General features: G+C 45.6%; 1 protein-coding gene across 1 annotated transcript in view; it reads right to left on the reverse strand.

The window, feature by feature from the left end:
* Positions 1 to 21,746, reverse strand: part of si:dkey-122a22.2 (uncharacterized) — a 213,117-nt gene that overhangs the window by 139,456 nt on the left and 51,915 nt on the right. Inside the window, exon 5 of the mRNA XM_063054664.1 lies at positions 10,799 to 10,899. Within this exon, the coding sequence (XP_062910734.1) occupies positions 10,799 to 10,899 (101 nt within the window). The remainder of the gene's footprint in view (positions 1 to 10,798; positions 10,900 to 21,746) is intronic.

The raw sequence follows: 21,746 nt of genomic DNA on the forward strand, positions 1-21,746 counted from the left end.
GCAATTATCTAATTAGCCAATCATGTGGCAACTACTCAATGCAGTAAAACATGCAGACATGGTCAAGAGGTTCATTTGTTGTTCAGACCAAACATCAGAATGGGGAAGAAATTGTTCTAAGTGACTTTGACCGTGGCATACTTGTTGGTGGCAGATAGGGTGATATGAGTATCTCAGAAACTGATATCCTGGGATTTTCACGCACAACAGTCTCTAAAGTTTACAGGGAAAGGTGTGAAAAGAAAAGATCTAGTGAGCAGTAGTTCTGTGGGCAGAAATGCCATGTTAATGAGAGAGCTCAAAGGATCAAGCTGACGGGAAGGTGACAGTAACTTAAATAATGACACATTACAACAGGGATGTATAGAAGACCATCTCTGACTGCACAACACATACAACCTTGAATTAGGTGGGCTACAGCAGCAGAACACCACAAACATATAGTCAGTGGCCACTTTACTAGGTACAGGAATACTACAGTTGAGAGAGGAAACTCAACCTAACTTTTTGTTTCCCTATTTAACCCAGAGATCTTTCTAGCACATCATACTTCATACTTGCAATTGCTTCCTTACAAGACCATCACCCCTTCATTTTTATCCCCTCCTTCTCATCTGAAAAATCCTGTTACCAGGGATATTATGACACCATCTGCCTCTAACTTCTCCTTAGTATTCTGTGCCTTTGCTGCCAACTGGCACACTGCACAAGGTGCAGACTGTATGCCGAGGGATACACTCAAGTTTGGTGAAGCCACCACAGAGTCTTTGTGGGGAAGGACTACAGTGCAAGGATTTGCCTCCTCTGGGCATTGAGTGGGTGGGTCCTGTTTTACAGTCATTCAAACACTTTGTTGGTATATTGCTGAAGGAGGAGATGTGAGTGGCACTGGGGCATTGTAAGATAATGATTTGATTTTATGCAACAATAAAAACATAAGACCATAACACATAGGAGCAGAATGAGGCCACTTGGCCCATCAAGTCTGCTCTGCCATTTCATTATATCTGGTCCATTTCCATCTCAACACCAATCTCCTGCCTGCTTCCCACAACCTTTCATGCCCTGACTAATCAAGAATCTATCAATCTCTGCCTTAAATACACCCAACAGCCTCGCTTCCACAGCAGCCTGTGGCAACAAATTTCACATATTGACCACCCTCTGGCAAAAGAACTTCCTCCTCCTCCCCGTTCTAAATGGATATCCCTTTATTCTGAGGGTGTGCCTTCTGGCCCTAGACTCCCCCACTACAGGAAACGTCCTCTCCACATCCACTAGGCCTTTCAACATTCAATAGGTTTCAACGAGATCACCCGAATGAGGAGCAATTGACAGCTCTGTGCCTTTACTCATGGGAATTTGGAAGAACGGGGGGTGGGAGGGGGGGATCTCATTGAAACCCATCAAATGTTGACATGTACCAAATGCATTTCATGTCTTTAATTATTATTAAAAAAACTATATTTTTGAAATTTAAAAGTCTGCAATTCTGCTATGAATAATTTCTTAGATTATTAGTTTATATACATTAACCAAAATCTCCCAAATTTCCTTCTCCTTCCCATCTCTATTTATACAGAAATGGCTTTCTATTATTGAATTCATCTGGACACTGTTCTGGTCAGGTTCAAATGAATTGTGTCACAAGAGAGCAGCTCCCTATACTCTAATAATCGTGCCAGTGCCCCACAATTTAAAGCCCTTGTCACACATGCCAGTTTGGGCCACAGATTTTCTCTATAGTTTCTTTGTTATATGGACTCAACATATCAATACGGCTACAAAGGAGGCACGACAGCAGCTATATTTCATTAGGAGTTTGAGGAGACTAAGTCTGTCACAAAAGACACTCACAAATTTCTACAAATGTACCGTGGAGAGCGTTCTAACTGGCTGCATCACTGTATGATACAAGGTGGGGAGGGCTACTGCATAGCATACAAGTAAGTTGCAGAGAGTTGTAAACTTAATTAGCTCCATCATGGGTACTAGCCTCCATGGTACCCAGGACATCTTCAAGAAGCAGTGCCTCAAAAAGGCTGCATCCATCATTAAGGACCCCCATCCCCCAGGTCGTTCTTGTTCTCCACGCTACCATCAGGAAGCCGGTACAGAAGCCTGAAGGCAAATACTCAGTGATTCAGGAACAGCTTCTTCCTCTCTGCCATCCGATTTCTGAATGGACATTGAACCCATGAACACTACCTCACTATTTTCTTTTAACTATTTTATATATAATATATACACATCTATACATACGCATACTTACTGTAATTCACATTCTTTCTTTCTATTATTATGTATTGCAATATACTGCTGTTGCTAAGGCAACAAATATCACAACGTATACTGGTGATATTAAACCTGACCCTGTGATTTCTTTTTTTGCACGCAATCTTGTACACTGCTCCACTTACATATAGACACTGCTCATTTTAAGCCCAAATTTTTAAATATTATTCTTGGCTCCTCAGTGATTCATCCCAGAAACATGCCTTTCACCCCACTTTATCCACTCTTTTGCCCATTACACAGCTAGCATTTAGGGCAGCAATGAAGGTCCTCTGTCTCTGGTGGTGTTCAGGGCTTCCTTTATCATGTCAGTAGCTTCGTCTCAGTTTATTACAGCTGCAGGGATGTGGACTACAAATTACAACTGGAAATAGAAAAGGCTTGCCAGAAGGGCAGTGTTATGATAATTGTGGGGGATTTTAACATGCGAGTAGATTGGGAAAATCAGGTCAGCACTGGATCTCAAGAGAGAGAATTTGTAGAATGTCTGCGAGATGGCTTTTTAGAACAGCTTGTTGTTGAGCCCACTAGGGGATCGGCTGTACTGGATTGGGTATTGTGTAATGAACCGGAGGTGATTGGAGAGATTGAGGTGAAGGAACCCTTAGGAGGCAGCGATCATAACATGATTGAGTCCACTGTGAAATTAGAAAAAGAGAAGCCGAAATCTGATGTGTCGGTATTTCAGTGGAGTAAAGGAAATTACAGTGGCATGAGAGAGGAACTGGCCAAAGTTGACTGGAAAGGGACACTGGCGGGAAAGACAGCAGAGCAGCAGTGGCTGGAGTTTATGCGAGAAATGAGGAATGTGCAAGACAGGTATATTCCAAAAAAGAAGAAATTTTCGAGTGGAAAAAGGATGCAACCGTGGTTGACAAGAGAAGTCAAAGCCAAAGTTAAAGCAAAAGAGAGGGCATACAGGGAAGCAAAAATTAGTGGGAAGAGAGAGGATTGGGAAGTTTTTAAAACCTTACAAAAGGAAACCAAGAAGGTCATTAAAAGAGAAAAAATTAACTATGAATGGAAGCTAGCAAATAATATCGAAGAGGATACTAAAAGCTTTTTCAAGTATATAAAGAGTAAAAGACAGGTGAGAGTAGATATAGGACTGATAGAAAATGATGCTGGAGAAATTGTAATGGGAGATAAGGAGATGGCAGAGGAACTGAACAAGTATTTTGCATCAGTCTTCACTGAGGAAGACAGCAGTATACCGGACACTCAAGGGTGGCAGGGAAGAGAAGTGTGCGCAGTCACAATTACGACAGAGAAAGTACTCAGGAAGCTGAATAGGCTAAAGGTAGATAAATCTCCTGGACCAGATGGAATGCACCCTCGTGTTCTGAAGGAAGTAGCTGTGGAGATTGCAGAGGCATTAGTGATGATCTTTCAAAAGTCGATAGATTCTGGCATGGTTCCGGAGGACTGGAAGATTGCAAATGTCACTGCGCTATTTAAGAAGGGGGCAAGGAAGCAAAAAGGAAATTATAGACCTGTTAGCTTGACATCTGTGGTTGGGAAGTTGTTGGAGTCGATTGTCAAGGATGAGGTTACAGAGTACCTGGAGGCATATAACAAGATAGGCAGAACTCAGCATGGATTCCTTAAAGGAAAATCCTGCCTGACAAACCTATTACAATTTTTTGAGGAAATTACCAGTAGGCTAGACAAGGGAGATGCAGTGGATGTTGTATATTTGGATTTTCAGAAGGCCTTTGACAAGGTGCCACACATGAGGCTACTTAACAAGATAAGAGCCCATGGAATTACAGGAAAGTTACATACGTGGATAGAGCGTTGGTTGATTGGCAGGAAACAGAGAGTGGGAATAAAGGGATCCTACTCTGGTTGGCTGCTGGTTACCAGTGGTGTTCCGCAGGGATCAGTGTTGGGGCCGCTTCTTTTTACATTGTACATCAACGATTTAGATTATGGAATAGATGGCTTTGTGGCTAAGTTTGCTGACGATACGAAGACAGGTGGAGGGGCCGGTAATGCTGAGGAAACGGAGAGTCTGCAGAGAGACTTGGATAGATTGGAAGAATGGGCGGAGAAGTGGCAAATGAAGTACAATGTTGGAAAGTGTATGGTTATGCACTTTGGCAGAAAAAGTAAACGGGCAGACTATTATTTAAATGGGGAAAGAATTCAAAGTTCTGAGATGCAACAGGACTTGGGAGTCCTCGTACAGGATACCCTTAAAGTTAACCTCCAGGTTGAGTCAGTAGTGAAGAAAGCGAATGCAATGTTGGCATTCATTTCTAGAGGAATAAAGTATAGGAGCAGGGATGTGATGTTGAGGCTCTATAAGGCGCTGGTAAGACCTCACTTGGAGTGCTGTGGGCAGTTTTGGTCTCCTTATTTAAGAAAGGATGTGCTGACGTTGCAGAGGGCACAGAGAAGATTCACTAGAATGATTCCGGGAATGAGAGGGTTAACATATGAGGAACGTTTGTCCGCTCTTGGACTGTATTCCTTGGAGTTTAGAAGAATGAGGGGAGACCTCATAGAAACATTTCGAATGTTAAAAGGCATGGACAGAGTGGATGTGGCAAAGTTGTTTCCCATGATGGGGGAGTCTAGTACGAGAGGGCATGACTTAAGGATTGAAGGGCGCCCTTTCAGAACAGAAATGCGAAGAAATTTTTTTAGTCAGAGGGTGGTGAATCTATGGAATTTGTTGCCACGGGCAGCAGTGGAGGCCAAGTCATTGGGTGTATTTAAGGCAGAGATTGATAGGTATCTGAGTAGCCAGGGCATCAAAGGTTATGGTGAGAAGGCAGGGGAGTGGGACTAAATAGGAGAAAATGGATGAGCTCATGATAAAATGGCGGAGCAGACTCGATGGGCCGAATGGCCTACTTCTGCTCCTTTGTCTTATGGTCTTCTGGTCTTATTATGTCCATGTTGATCATCAATTAATCATCTAATCCTATATCTAAGCACTTGGTCTGTTCCTTTGAATGTCATAGCAATTCAAGTGCTTGTCTAGACCAGTGGTCCCCAGCCACCGGGCCACGGACTGGTACCGGGCCACAAAGCATGTGCTACCGGGCCACGAGGAAAAGGTATGAGTCAATTGCACCTTTCCTCATTCCCTGTCATGCCCACTGTTGAACTTGAACGCACGCAAGGTCATTACCCATGCGAGGACATCAGTTGGTCATTAACCTACAACTACCTGATAAATAAAAAAAACAAATGTCGCTTGAGAGTTTCTTTGGAAGAGATGGTAGGGGACATAAAAGGCCTAACGATGATGATAACGCAGAGACAACTGAGGCCGAGACTGCAAAAAAAAGAAAGCTTCCTTCAACAGAAAATACGAGAAGTTGTACATAAAATACGGCTTTACTGCGACTGGTGACTCTCACGCTCCAAGCCCCCTGTGTGTGATATGTGGAGACAAGCTGTCTAATGAGGCAATGAAGCCCTCAAAACTGCTTTGGCACCTTCGGACCAAGCACCCTGCACTTAAAGACAAACCCGTTTGAGTTTTTTGAGCGGAAAAAACGTGAGCAAGCGGGACAGAAGCCAGTGCTGAGAGCCACCACTTCCACAAATGCTGCTGCTCTGAGAGCGTCGTACTTAGTGACTGGCCGTATTGCTAAGGCTAAGAAGCCTTTCACTGTTGGTGAAGAACTGATTCAGCCTGCTGCCAAGGACATGTGCCGTGAACTGTTGGGAGAAGCTGCAGCTAACAAGATGGCACAGGTTTCACTTTCAGCGACCACAGTTTCAAGGAGAATCGATGACATAGCGGAGGACATCGAAGCACAGCTGTTGGAACGGCTTAACGAGTCTGGTTTCACTACCCGAGTCAAAGAGGTTGCTCCTGAATGCCAGTCTACACACTGTATCACACACAGGGAAATGTTGGCTAGCCAAAAATGTCACCTGATCTTAGCGCATGGAGTGACATTGTTGAAGTTATCAATCACATCAAAGCAAAAGCCTTTAACTCACGTCTGTTTAAGCAGCTTTGCGAGGAAATGGATGCAGAGCACAAATGCCTTCTCTTACACACTGGAGTCAGGTGACTATCAAGGGGGAGAGCCCTGGCCAGGGTTTCTGAGTTAAGAGAGCAGCTACAGAGATTTCTTTCAGGAAAAAAGTCACCACTGGCAGCACACTTCAGTGACGAGGAGTGGATAGCAAAACTCACTTATCTGTGTGACATCTTCAACCTGCTCAATGAACTCAATTTGTCACTTCAGGGGAGAATAACAACTGTCTTCAAGCTGGCAGATAAAGTGTCCGCTTTCACAGCCAAACTGGAACTGTGGGGACGGCGAGTTGGACAGGGGCATATTTGACATGTTCCCAACATTAGCTGGGAATTTGGGAGAGACTGAGGCTCACAGCTGGTACGCGAATACCTATCTTCGCTGTCGACAGAATTCAAGCGTTACTTCCCACCCGCAAATGACCCAAGACTTGCAAAGGAATGGGTCCGTGACCCACTTGTGCATGTCCCTGGTGAATCATCCATATCAGCACAGGAAAAAGATCAACTCCTCGAGCTTGCAAATGACCCTGAACTGAAAAGTACGTTTGACATAACATGTCTGCCGGCATTCTGGATCAAAGTCAAGGTTGAATATCATGAGATAGCCACAAAAGCACTGAAAATGTTGCTTCCATTTCCAACATCATATCTCTGAGAAGCGGAGTTTTCTGCAATGAATGCAATGAAAACTAAATTGCAGAATAGACTGGACATAAGGAACCCCCTTAAGACTTATAATTGCCTTATCACTATATTCATGCAAGGAAAATATGCGCTGTGTGTTTAATATTAAATTCATTAGATAAACCCTTTTAGAAACAAAATTGAGTGTATTAGCCACTGATAAGTGACTTATAGTTGACTTATCACCTATTTTCCGACAGTGATTAACCACACCGCCCCCCCGCCCCCCACCGGTCAGCCGGTCCGCAAGGACGTTGTCAATATTAAACCGGTCCACAGTGCAAAAAAGGGTTGGGGACCCCTGGTCTAGACAGACACTCTTTAAATGTTACAAAAGTATCCACTTTCACTTGGCAGTCCACTGCAGACTCCACCATACTGTGAGTGGAAAAAAAATTCCACTGGTCCCCTCTAAACTTCATACCTTAAACCTATGGTCTCCAGTTATTGACATCTCTGTTATACAGAACACATGCTGTTTGTTCTGAAGACAATCAGAAACATATCCAATCCATTGTCACAACAACTTCTTCTCCAGCACAAGCAGATACCATTAGTTCTGGCTGTTGGTAGTACACAATCAGGATTCTATGCTGTATATTAGATTTTGTAAAAATGGAAGTCCTAACAATTCCAAGTGACACTTTAACTTTTTGTGAGCTTGCAGCATGTATGGTATCTGTACAAGTTAAACACCAGGTTTGTTAAATGTTTGCTAATAGTGGTTGGATCTTTTTTGGCCTCAGGCACCAGTGGCATAAGAACAAAAGACCAAAGAGTTTATCTGTCCCTGTGTGACTCTAAATGCTTGAGGATTGAATCCCTATTTATCGAAAAGCCTTTTGCTTGGTTCTTAGGACTTCACCTATCCCAAGGAATCACAATCAATCGGTGCCTAGGAGGGACCCAGGGTTTGGGTTTGAGTATTTGATCCTCCACTATTCCACGTGGGAATTTAAACTGGAGGTGGCAGCGTTTTTTTTACGAGGTCGAGTTGTAAGCTCGACACCAACCTGGCATGGATGGAGAGCACGCTCGGGAGCGGTCTGTCACTGGATCGAACTCGGGAACCCCCGTTCTCGAGCCTGGAGGTTCCCAAGTTCGTGAGTTCATTTCATGAGTCAGAATTCGGAGCTCCCCCAACAACAGCCATAATCAAGTTCCCCATCAACAGCAACAATCAATTGGAGACTAAGAATCATGAGCCCCAAAATCTCTGTGGAAATCTTTGTCTACGAGTATACCATTGAAAAACAAAAGAACTACTTCTGATCAAGATGGCGCCTGTGTATAACGCTCCTTCAGTCGACATCTTCTGGATAGATTATGAAACCATATGTTTCACTTCTTTTATGTCTTTTACATTTGTTTTTTTTTATCTTGATTGTAATTCTGGAACTGTTGATTTACAGTTTGGAGATCATTTGGGTGTTTCAGCGCTCAGCAGTCTCCAAGAGGATTCCAGGAGGCAGAGGCAGCCTACACGAATCTCGTGGCAAGACTGTTGGACAGCTGTGGGGTGCGAGCCAAAGTTTGATTCTATTTCACAGACTAAAGCTTCCATTGTTCGGCGATTAAAGCTACGACGGAGATTGAAATATCAAGGAAAATGCAGAAGGTGAACACCAGCCACCTGCCTTTTGATCATTGGTGGGATCACACTGCTGCCAGAGAGGGGGCACTGTCTTTTGATTGCTGGGGGATTACTCTGCTATCAGAGAGGGGAGACTGCTTTTTGATCATTAGTGAGATCACTCTGCTACCGGAAAAGGGAGACTACCTGCTGATTACTAGTGATGTTGTTCTGCTACGGGAGAGGGGAGACTGCCTTTTGATCCTGGCGAGATCGCTCTGCTATCAGAGAGGGGAGACTGCCTTTTGATCGCTAGTGAAATCACTCTGCTACCGGAGAGGGGAGACTGCCTTTTGATCGTTGGTGAGATCGCTCTGCTATCAGAGAGGGGAGACTGCCTTTTGATCGCTAGTGAAATCACTCTGCTACTGGAGAGGGGAGACTGCCTTTTGATCGTTGGTGAGATCGCTCTGCTATCAGAGAGGGGAGACTGCCTTTTGATCGCTAGTGAAATCACTCTGCTACGGGAGAGGGGAGACTGCCTTTTGATCCTGGCGAGATCGCTCTGCTATCAGAGAGGGGAGACTGCCTTTTGATCGCTAGTGAAATCACTCTGCTACCGGAGAGGGGAGACTGCCTTTTGATCGTTGGTGAGATCGCTCTGCTATCAGAGAGGGGAGACTGCCTTTTGATCGCTAGTGAAATCACTCTGCTACCGGAGAGGGGAGACTGCCTTTTGATCGTTGGTGAGATCGCTCTGCTGCCAGAGAGGGAAAGGCCTGCCGCTGTGTCCAAAGAATGTTACCCAGCTTTTCTGTGTTTTGATATAGTTTTTGATATTGGGTTTTTTGCCCAATCTTTCTTGTTTTTCTTTGTATGTGGGGGAGGGAGGTTTGGAGGTTGATGTGCCTGTTCTGCTTTCGTTCATTTTTTTGTGCGCGGAGGAGGGATTCGGGGGTTGATGATTCTACTGCTGTTCTTTTCTTTCTTGGTTTCGTGGCTGTCTGGAGAAGAATAATTTCAGAGTTGTATACTTCGATAATAAATGAATATTTGAAACTTTTATATATTTATTCCATACATCCACTTCATTTCTATTTACGGCCTCCTGATGAATGGAATTGAGTATCAACCAGTCACTTTGATTGTTTGCTTGTACTCACTGTATCTAAAATGGTACATTTTGTTTTCTGTACTTTGCTGGTCATACAAACTTGGAATGGAATCATCCGAGAGAAGAAGATGATACTTAAATTTGAATCAATTTAGTATGGTTATAATCATATGGAAATTGTGGGGTGCTGTTTCAATAATGCACCGATCTTGTATTTTCATGAGTCACACACAAATGAGTAATCTGTTGTTTAGAGTAATAATGACATATGAAAGCAGTTGAACAGCAATTATTCAAAACATTGCAAAGTTCATAGTTACTTCAGATGTCAAAATTACATATATAGTTCCACACAAATTTTAAAAGTACATTTACATTGAAAGAAGCGGACCCATTACATATTTAGCACCCCATTCAGAATCTTCTATGATAAACATGAGAGAGGCCTCCATTGGTCAGGTTCGACCACAGGTGGTGCATCCTAGCTGTCTAGATATGCAAGCCAGGGCAGTACAAATATGGAGGACAAGCTGTTGCCCACGCAGCAAGCTCCCCCTCTCCACACAACTAATGAGCCCAAAGGAATAGCAGTGACTGATGCAGTTTGGCACCAGCAGTATCGCTGGAGTTGCCAGTCAGCTTTGAACTCAACATAGGGCAGCCTTAGATGATAAACGTGAAGATTCAATCAATCAAGCAAAGGAAAATGAGACTGCTGCCTGCCCTGGCAGTGACTGAATCTGATATCAATGAAGAGGCCAGTCAACATCAGGTTGGCTATGCGGTTGAGGACCTGACTGCTGTGGAAACACAATGGGCTGAATGTTACTCCAGAACGTATTACAAACCAGAGTTTGGAAAGTATTCCACTGAATAAATTACGCTCCTTTTTGAACTTTTCAGAAAACTCTTAGAAAATAACATTATAGATCAGATTACAGTGGAACAATGAAAAGAGGCAAGTAAAACAAAAAGATAATTGGCTAGGAAACAGTGCTGATGAGTCTTGAGAGACAATTGAGACAAAATATAAAGTACACTAAAAAGAAATGACATGGGCTCAGATACTTCTTATGTTGATCAGAAGTTTACCAGATCAAAGTATGATTTCCACAATAAGTACCTTCCAGTTGTTGACTGAGTCCAAGGTTTATCCTGTCTAGTTTCTTCAGACTGGAATGTTTTCTTACTGAAGCCAAGCCCAGCTCTATCATATATACAAGCCTGTAGGATAAGAGAAAGTAAAAGGCATTTCTGAGGGGATGATGTATCGAATGGTCTTATTTTATCTCCTGAGTATCATTTCCTTTGTATGAGATATGCCTAATAAATAAGAATCCTTTCATCAGTGGTATTAGGATTGTAACTGGGCCATAGTAATATTAAGTAGATGAACTCACAACCCAGATGTACAGAAACTGTAAAACTGAGACCTAAAGTACATCTCTTGATACCTTTGCATAAACTTAATTTTGTTAATAGAAACAAAATGCTTGATCAAGTATCAGCTAATTAATTATTCCCCAAAACAGCAGCCTAGCTTTTCCACACAAGCATCCAGCAGAGCAGAAGCATTAACTAAAGCGCTGCCATCACAACAAATTACATCCCATACACCCAGGCACATGCACAACAGCTGCAGGCATCTTAGCAATGTCCATCAGGATGGTGCAGACCTCCATGGGTACCCAGCTCCTCGCTTTGAGCCTGCAGCAGACTGACTCAGCACAAGTTCAGTAACCCTGGTGAAATCATTGGGAGAAAGTGTTTTTGAAGAATGGCTTGTCAACTATTACATTAGAGCATTATGGCACATGACCCACGACGTTGTGCTGACCTTTAAACTTATTTTAAAATCAATCTAACCCTTCCCTCCTACACAGCCCTCCATTCTTCTATTATCTATGTGCCTATCTATATGTCCCTAATGAAACTGCCTTAACCACCACCCTTCCAAGTATGTTCCATGTACCCATGGCACTGTGTAATAAGTTCAGACATACTTTGATAACTTTGAATAAGCTTAAATCATTAAAACTTCAGGTATTTTGTGTTTAATAATAATTGTTAAGATATGCTTTTATATTTTTACTAGTTCTAGAGCTATTTTGAACAGTTACATTCACAAATATTTGATGCCATGGCAGCTTATACGTGGCTGGTCACATGCCTTTTGTCAAAGCCTTTCTGGGATTAATTCTGGCTTCTTATAGTCATAGTCATACTTTATTGATCCCGGGGGAAATTGGTTTTCGTTACAGTTGCACCATAAATAATTAAATAGTAATAAAACCATAAATAATTAAATAGTAATATGTAAATTATGCCAGGAAGTAAGTCCAGGACCAGCCTATTGGCTCAGGGTGTCTGATCCTCCAAGGGATGAGTTGTAAAGTTTGATGGCCACAGGCAGGAATGACTTCCTATGGTGCTCTGTGTTACATCTGGGTGGAATGAGTCTCTGGCTGAATGTACTCCTGTGCCTACCCAGTACATTATGTAGTGGATGGGAGACATTGACCAAGATGGCATGTAACTTGGACAGCATCCTCTTTTCAGACACCACTGTCAGAGAGTCCAGTTCCATCCCTACAACATCACTGGCCTTACAAATGAGTTTGTTGGTTCTGTTGGTGTCTGCTACCCTCAGCCTGCTGCCCCAGCACACAACAGCAAACATACTGGCCAAACGGTTGTACTGCCTGACTCTAATCCCAACAATACACACGCAGTGATGGAAAAGACAGAATTATACTTCCATACACAATGCAAATATAAGTGTTGAAACCAAATGCTCAAAAGCAGTCTATTATAGCATCAATACATAGAGATTAAAAGTGTAAATTGTTGCATCTTGGCTTTCAATTGGCCACATACAATTAAAATGCTGGATTATTCAAATAACCACTGATTCTTCCTCCCCACATACTTTTGGAAACAATTCCAGCTCCTTTCACCTGGCAGCTATGCCTGACAAAAGACACTCTCCAGATCATACTAATTTAAGGCATAGGACTCAGCCACTTGCTCGATTACATCAATACATTCTAGACTCAATCACACTTCCTAGCTCTACCAGTGCTGAACTTGGTATTTTGTAAATATATTGAAGGCTCAACCATCCCTTTCAACTTTTCCATTCTAAATCCCCACCAGGCAAAACGTTTAAAAAATATATTAATTCCCCAATAGACCTTCCACTACTTCACCTCAGAATCAGGTTTATTATCACTAACATATGACATGAAATATGTTGTTTTGCAGCAGCAGTACAATGCAATACATAAAATATACTATACATACATTTATAACTATAAATATACTAACATATGTATATACGGTAGTGCAAAAATAGAGCAAATATTGTGAGGTAGTGTTCATGGGTTTGTTCATTGTCCATTCAGAAATCTGATGGTGGAGGGGAAGAAGCTGTTCCTAAAACACTGAGTATGTGGCTCCAGGCTCCTGTACTTCTCTCTGCTGGTAGTAATGAGAAAAGTCCATGTCCTGGCTGGTAAGGGCCCTTACTGATGAATGCCGCATTTTTGAGGTGCTGCTTTGTGATGATGTGCTCGATGGTGGGGAGGATAGTGTCCAAGATGAACTGTATAACCCACTGCAGCTTTTTCCGATCCTGTGCAGATGGTGATGCAACTAATTAAAATGCTCTCCATGGTACATCTGTAGAAACTTGCTAAAGTCTTTGCTGACATATTAAAGACTCACTGAACTGATTCATCTCCCCTCAGTTTCTTTTACACTGAAGAAAAACTTCTCCAGTCTTGGCAACACCCTTGTAAATCTATTCGGCACCCTTTCTAGAGCCATCTCATCTCTCCTATAGTGCACTGATCAGAACTGTACACCACACTGTAGTCTGTTTTATGGAGTTCAAACAATCTATCAACTCTTGTATTCTATGAGTTAGCCAATTAAAAGCAAAAATTCCATCTGCCTTCTTAAGCAACTAATCAGAAATCATGTTTAATATCACTGGCACATGTTGTGATACTTGTTGTTTTGCAGCAGCAGTATATATATAAAATAAGTAGGCAAAATGAAAGCAAAAAAAAGAAATAGTGCACATGGGTTCATTGTCCATTTAGAAATCTGATGGTGGGGAGGGGGAGAAGCTGTTCCTAAAACGTTCAGTGTGGGTCTTCAGGTTCCTGTAGTAGCAATGAAAAGAGGGAATTTTGTGGCTATGTGTCCAGCCATTTTCAGTGTTTTCTTTCTTATTCTGTTTCCCATCCCCAAATAAATTACCTCATACATTTTAGACCAAATTCTATTTGCTGCCTTTGTACCCACTTAACACTCCACAGATATTTTCTTGTAGATGGGAATATTTTTCCCTCCGTATTAAGGACTTTATTAACTTACACCTCGGATTTCAACTACTGCACAGAGTCTTGTCATCTTCACAAGTTTTCTGATGACTCTGCCATAGTTGGATGCATCAGCAAGGGAGATGAGGCTGAGTACAGGGCTACGGCAGGAAACTTTGTCACATGGTGTGAGCAGAATTATCTGCAGCTTAATGTGAAAAAGACTAAGGAGCTGGTCGTAGACCTGAGGAGAGCTAAGGTACCAGTGACCCCTGTTTCCATCCAGGGGGTCAGTGTGGACATGGAGGAGGATTACAAATACCTGGTGATACGAATTGACAATAAACTGGACTGGTCAAAGAACACTGAGGCTGTCTACAAGAAGGGTCAGAGCCATCTCTATTTGCTGAGGAGACTGAGGTCCCTTAACATCTGCCGGACGATGCTGAGGATGTTCTACGAGTCTGTGGTGGCCAGTGCTATCATGTTTGCTGTTGTGTGCTGGGGCAGCAGGCTGAGGGTAGCAGACACCAACAGAATCAACAAACTCATTCGTAAGGCCAGTGATGTTGTGGGGATGGAACTGGACTCTCTGACAGTGGTGTCTGAAAAGAGGATGCTGTCTAAGTTGCATGCCATCTTGGTCAATGTCTCCCATCCACGACATAATGTACTGGGTGGGCACAGGAGTACATTCAGCCAGAGACTCATTCCACCAAGATGCAACACAGAGTGTCATAGGAAGTCATTCCTGCCTGTGGCCATCAAACTTTACAACTCCTCCCTTGGAGGGTCAGACACCCTGAGCCAATAGGCTGGTCCTGGACTTACTTCCTGGCATAATTTACATATTACTATTTAACTATTTATGGTTCTATTACTATTTATTATTTATGGAGCAACTGTAACAAAAACCAATTTCCCCCGGGATTAATAAAGTATGACTATGACTATGACTAACTTTGGTATTAACAGCAAACATTGTACTTGCTGTCCCAACTGCTCCATCCAGGAAAATCAGAAAATATAACATACTTGCAAAAGGTAATGGGCCAAATTTTGCGGCAGTCTGGACAGTGAAACTAGTTACATTTGCAATAGTCACACTGTAGCGGTGTGCTACACACAGCGCTAGAATAACCACACGGAGTCGGTGAGTTGGAGTTGCGATAAAAAGATTTATTCGCGGCCTGCTTTAAAGCCTTCCCGTTCCCGCCCTCCCTGGGGAGGGATTGCTGTGGGCAATGCATATTCCCAGACCCTTTCCATGCGGGGGATTTTCCCCCGGCTGGTGAAGATGGCCTGGCGCCCTTTTTGGGGCCGGCCCTCTGCCTGCGCGCGCTGTTTCGTGAGCCGGTTCGTGTGTGCTAGAAAGTGGGTCGCCACATAAACCCCCCCCCCCCCCGAACCGGCGATACCTCTCCCAATGTCCACAGTCTGGATCAGCCTCTGTTTGGGAGGTCTGCCCCTGCGCCGCGGTGCCTGAGCCTGGACCGGCTGCGCCAAGTCCACATGGGCCGGTTTGAGTCGGTCCACCGTGAAAACCTCCTCTCTCCCCCCAATGTCCAGCACGAACGTGGACCCGTTGTTCCTGATCACCTTAAATGGCCCCTCGTAAGGTCACTGTAGCCGTGCCCAGTGTCCGCCCCGTCGTACAAAAAGAAACTTACAGTTCTACAGGTCGGGCTCTGTCCGCGCTGTGAAGTGGGTATGGGGGCCAGGTTACCAAGCCTCTCCCGTAGTCTGTCCAGGACTGCTGTGGGTTCTTCCTCTTGCCTCCTTGGGGCTGGTATGAACTCTCCTGGGATGACCAGGGGTGCGCCATACACCAACTCGGCCGACGAGGTGTACAGATCTTCCTTGGGCGCCGTGCGGATTCCGAGCAGGACCCAGGGAAGCTCATCCACCCAGTTAGGCCCCTCCAGGCGGGCCATGAGAGCCGATTTCAGGTGACAGTGGAAACGCTCCACTAGTCCGTTCGACTGTGGGTGGTAGGCAGTTGTGTGGTGTAGCTGTGATCCTAAAAGGCTGGCCACAGCTGACCACAGGCTGGAGGTGAGCTGGGCGCCCCTGTCGGAGGTAATGTGGGCCGGTACCCCGAAGCGGGCTACCCAGGTTGCGATCAGTGCTCGGGTGCAGGATTTGGAGGTGGTGTTGGTGAGCGGGACCGCCTCTGGCCATCTGGTGAACCGATCTATCATAGTTAGGAGGTACCACGCTCCTCGCGACACTGGCAGGGGCCCTACGATATCCACATGAATGTGGCCGAACCTCCGGCGGGTGGGTTCGAACCGCTGCGGCGGAGCCTTGGTGTGCCGCTGCACCTTGGCCCGTTTGGCACTGCATGCACATTTTGGCCCATTCACTGACCTGTTTACGAAGCCCATGCCACACAAACCTGTTGGCGACCAGCCAGACGGTTGTCCTGATGGAGGGGTGCGCTAAGTTGTGAATGGACTCGAAAACCTGCCGGCGCCAGGCTGCTGGGACGATGGGGCAGGGTTGGCCGGTAGCTACGTCACGTAGTAGGGTCCTCTCACCTGGGCCTACAGGGAGGTCTTGGAGCTGCAAACCGGAGACTGCAGTCCTGTAACTGGGGATCTCAGTGTCTGCCTGCTGTGCCTCTGCCAGCGCTGCATAGTCCACCCCCTGGGACAGGGCCTGTATGGTAGGTCTGGATAGTGCATCTGCCACGACGTTGTCCTTTCCCGAGACATGCCGGATGTCTGAATGTGCATTCGGAGATGTAGGACAGATGTCACTGCTGGCGGGACGACCAGGGGTCAGGCACCTTCGTGAACACAAAGGTTTGTGGTCTGTAAACGCGATGAAGGGCCTACCTTTTAAAGAAGTCCCTGAAATGCCGGATTGCCAGGTATAGTGCCAATAGCTCCCGGTCGAAAGCACTGTATTTGAGTTCGGGTGGTCGTAGGTGTTTGCTGAAGAACGCCAGGGGTTGCCAGCGACCCTCAATGAGTTGTTCCAGCACTCCACCGACTGCTGTGTTGGATGCGTCCACCGTGAGGGCAGTAGGGACGTCCGTTCTGGGGTGCACTAGCATCGCGGCGTTTGCCAAGGCTTCTTTGGTTTTAACGAAAGCGGCTGTGGCCTCTTCGTTCTAGGTAATGTCCTTGCCCTTACCCGACATCAGAGTGAACAGGGGGCGCATGGTTCGGGCTGCTGAGGGGAGGAAACGGTGGTAGAAATTCACCATACCCACGAATTCTTGCAGGCCTTTGACTGTGTTGGGTCGGGGGAAGTGGCAGACCGTGTCTACCTTGGCAGGCAGAGGAATTGCCCTGTCTTTAGTAACCCTGTAGCCCAGGAAGTCGATGGTGTCGAGTCCGAACTGGCATTTGGCCGGGTTGATTGTAAGGCCGAATTCGCTCAGGCGGGAGTAGAGCTGGTGGAGGTGGGGCAGATGCTCTTGACGACTACTGCTGGCTATGAGGATGTCGTCCAAATAGATGAATGCAAAGTCCAGGTCGCGTCCCACCACATCCATTAGCCGCTGGAAAGTCTGTGCGGCATTCTTCAGACCAAACTGCATTCGGAGGAATTCAAAAAGTCCAAACGGGGTGATGAGTGCTGTTTTGGGGATGTTGTCCAGATGTACCGGGATTTGATGGTATCCCCGGACGAGGTCTACCGTGGAAAAGATGCTTGCCCTGTGTAGGTTTGCTGCAAAATCTTAAATGTGTGGCACAGGGTAGTGGTCTGGCGTTGTAGCCTCATTCAGTCTGCGGTAGTCACCGCATGGTCTCCAGCCCCCCGTTGCCTTGGGCACCATGTGTATGGGGGAGGCCCATGGGCTGTCGGACCATCGTATGATCCCCAATTCCTCCATCTTCTTGAACTTCGGAGCTTGTCCGGGGGAAGCCTTCGAGCACGGGCGTGGAGGGGTGGTCCCTGGGTCGGGATGCGGTGCTGTACTCCGTGTCTGGGCATGGCTGCCATGAACTGCGGTGTCAGTACTGATGGGAAATCTGCCAGGACCCTGGTGAATTCGTCGTCGGACAGCGTGATGGAGTCCAGGTGTGGGGCTGGCAACTTTGTTTCACCCAGGGAGAACGTTTGAAAAGTCTTGGCGTGGACTAATCGCTTCCCTTGCAGGTCGACCAGCAGGCTGTGGGCTCGTAGAAAATCTGCCCCCAGGAGTGGTTGGGCTACAGCGGCCAGTGTGAAGTTCCACGTGAACCGGCTGCAGCTGAACTGTAGACGCACCGTGCGGGGGCCGTAGGTTCGTATTGTGCTGCCATTTGCGGCCCTCAGGGTGGGTCCGGGTTCTCTGTTGCGGGTGTCGTAACTCGTTGGGGGTAAAACGCTGATCTCCGCTCTGGTGTCGATCAAAAATCGGCGTCCCGACTGCTTGTCCCAGACGTACAGGAGGCTGTCCTGATGGCCAGCCACTGTAGCGATCAGCGGCAGCTGGGCCTTAGTATTTCCCGGGAATTTGCAGAGTGGTCTACAACAGCGGGCCTCTGTGCCCCACCGCTGGTGGTAGAAGCACCATTGTTCGTTGGGCTCTGCTGCCGGGCCTGGTCTGGTCTGTCGTTGGGCACGCAGCTTGGTGATCCGTGCGACGGCTGCCCCTCTCTCCTTCTTGGCATTCCACAACACATCTGCTCGGGCCGCCACCTCCCGGGGGTCGCTGAAATCTGCGTCGGACAGCAGCAGGCCTATGTCCTCGGGCAGTTGCTCTAGGAACGCCTGCTCAAACATGAGACAGGGTTTCCTTCAGCCAGGGCCAGCATCTCGTTCATTAATGCTGACGGCGGCCTGTCTCCCAAACCCTCCAGGTGCATTAAGCGGCGTGCTCGTTCGCGCCGTGAGAGTCCGAAAGTCCTTATGAGCAGAACTTTGAATGCTGTGTATTTGCCGTTCTCCGGGGGGCGACTGTATAAACTCCTCAACTTGTGCAGCAGTCTCTTGGTCGAGGGAGCTCAGCACGTAGTAGTAACGAGTGGACTCCGAGGTTATCTGCCCAATGTGGAATTGTGCTTCTGCCTGTTCAAACCACAGACGGGCTCTGAGTGGCCAAAAGCTTCGGTGTCGGTCATCTCTGGCCCAAATATTGTTTGGGCCATCGGGATCACCAAATGTAGCGGTGTGCTACACACAGCGCTATAATAACCACACGGAGTCGGTGAGTTGGAGTTGCGATAAAAAGATTTATTCAAACTTCGCGGCCTGCTTTAAAGCCTTCCCGTTCCCGCCCTCCCTGGGGCGGAACTGCTGTGGGGAATGCATATTCCCAGACCCTTTCCGCACGCGGGATTCTCCCCCTGCTGGTGAAGATGGCCTGGCGCCCTTTTTGGGGCCAGCCCTCTACCTGCGCGCGCTGTTTCGTGAGCCGGTTCGTGTGTGCTAGAAAATGGGTCGCCACAACACAATGAAACTTACAGCAGCTTCTAGAGTACACTCTTTGATGCAAAAGCCTCAGGCTAAGCACTACAGACCTCACCACCACTGTTTAGTCTTTTCAAATTCCTGTCAATCCTTAAACTTTGCTATCTGATGATGAAGTAATGCTGAAATCAACTATCCCTTGGTTGTAATGGGATTGATATGTCAATCACTGAATAAATATATTGATATATAACATCAAATGCACTGTCATTACATGCTCTTTGTTACCCCCACATAAAATTCAATTAAGTTTGTCACATTTAACAAATCCATGTTGAACATCCTCAGCTAACATCTGCCTCCCTAAATGCTGATTTACGTAAGAATTTTCCCAACAATTGTCCCTCTACTAATGACAGATCTGCACTATTGTTCTACTAATTTTTCCCTTTTTTAAAACTATCTTAAATTTCCCAATGTCTTTTCTCTGCTTATAGTGTCATAGGGAAATAGAAAAGTACAGCACAGAAACAAGCCTTGGGCCCATCTAGTCTGTGGCAAACCATTTAACCGCTTACTCCCATCGCTGTACATGGGGATTGCAGCCCTCCATACCCCTGCTATTCATGCACCCATCCAAACTTCTCTTAAATGTTGAAATCGAGCTTGCAAGAATCACTTTTGCTGGCAGCTTGATCCACGCTCTCACAACCCTCCAGGGAAGAAGTATCCCCTCATGTTCCCCTTAAACTTTTCAACTTTCCGCCTTAACCCATGACCTCTGGTCGTAGTCCCACCCAAACTCAGTGGAAAAAGCCTGCTTGAATTATACCCCTCATAATTTTGTATATCTCTATCAAATCTCCTCCCAATCTTCTATGTTCCAACGAATAAAGTCCTAACCTATTCAATCTTCTCTCCAGACCCAGCAACATCTTTGTAAATTTTCTCTGTACTCTTTCAACCTTATTTATATCTTTCCTGTACTATCATTACTGTATGCATTATCATTTCTAATATTTCACAGTATTTCTCTACTATTTCACAGTAAATGCTTGTATCAAGCCTGTATTCACTGGAGTTTAGAAGAATGAGGAGAGAATCTCATTGAAACCTATCAAATATTGAAAGGCCGAGATAGAATGAATGTAGAAAGGATGTTTCCAATACTGTGGGTATCTAGGACCTGAGGGCACAACCTCAGAATACAAGGATGTCTCTTCAGAACAGGAATAAGGAAGAATTTCATGAGCCAGAGGGTGATGAATCCGTAGAACTCATTGGCACAGACAGAGGCCAAGTCATTAGGTATATTTAAAGTGGACGTTGATCGGTTCTTGATGAGCAAGGGCATCAAAACTTGGGGTTGAGACGGATAATCAGCCATGATTGAATGACTGAGCAGCCTCAACAGGCCAAATGACCCAATTCTGCTCCTATGTCTTATGGCCCTATCTGTAGAGAGAGCATGCAAACCCTAGTTTTCCACTGTCTATCTGTACACATGACAATAATAAACCTATTATCAATGACCTTCCAGTCTAGATCAACGTGGGGTCCACAGACTCCTCAGTTACTGGTAAGGGCCCATGGCATAAAAAAAATGTTGGGAACCCCTGGTCTAGATTAATGATCCAAACCCAAAACGTCAACTGCTTTATTTCCTTCCAAAGATGCTGAGTTCCTCCAGCAATTTGCCTTTTGCCCCAGTGAATCTTAGCCCTTGAAAATGTCCATCTCGCAGATACAATGCTGTCAATGGCATGAACATCAATTTCTCGAACTTCCAGTAATAACCCCACCCACTTTCTCACCATTCCCCATTCCTGTTCCCCTCTCTCACCTCATCTCCTTACTTACCCATCACCTCATTCTGGTGCTCCTTCCCTTTCCCTTTCTTCCATGATCTTCTACCCTCTCCTATCAGATTCCCCATTCTCTAGCTCTTTATCTCTTTTTCCCATCAACTTTCCAGTTCCTTAACTTCATCCCCCACCCCTGGTTTCACCTATCACCTACTACCTTGTACTTCTTCCTCCTCTCACCCCACCTTCTTACTCTTGACTTCTCATCTCTTTTTGCCAATCCAGATCCAGATGAAGGGTCTCATCCTGAAATGTCGACTGTTTACTGTTTTCTAATAGATGCTACCGCCTGCTGTTCCTCCAACATTTTGTGAGTGTTACTATGTTTTTATCAGATCTAACTCCATATATTCTTTTCAATTCTACTTCCCATTCCCATATGTCAGTCCCTGGCCACCTCTATTGCGGAGATGAGGACCACTGAGATTGGAAGAGCAACACCCTTATATTCCATCTGGGTAGCCTCCAACCTGATGGCAAGTTCGAGAAACTTCTGGTAATTGCCCCCCTTCACCATTCTCCATTCCTG

Source organism: Mobula hypostoma, chromosome 1 (genome assembly GCF_963921235.1).
Source record: "Mobula hypostoma chromosome 1, sMobHyp1.1, whole genome shotgun sequence".
Classification (NCBI taxonomy): domain Eukaryota; kingdom Metazoa; phylum Chordata; class Chondrichthyes; order Myliobatiformes; family Myliobatidae; genus Mobula; species Mobula hypostoma.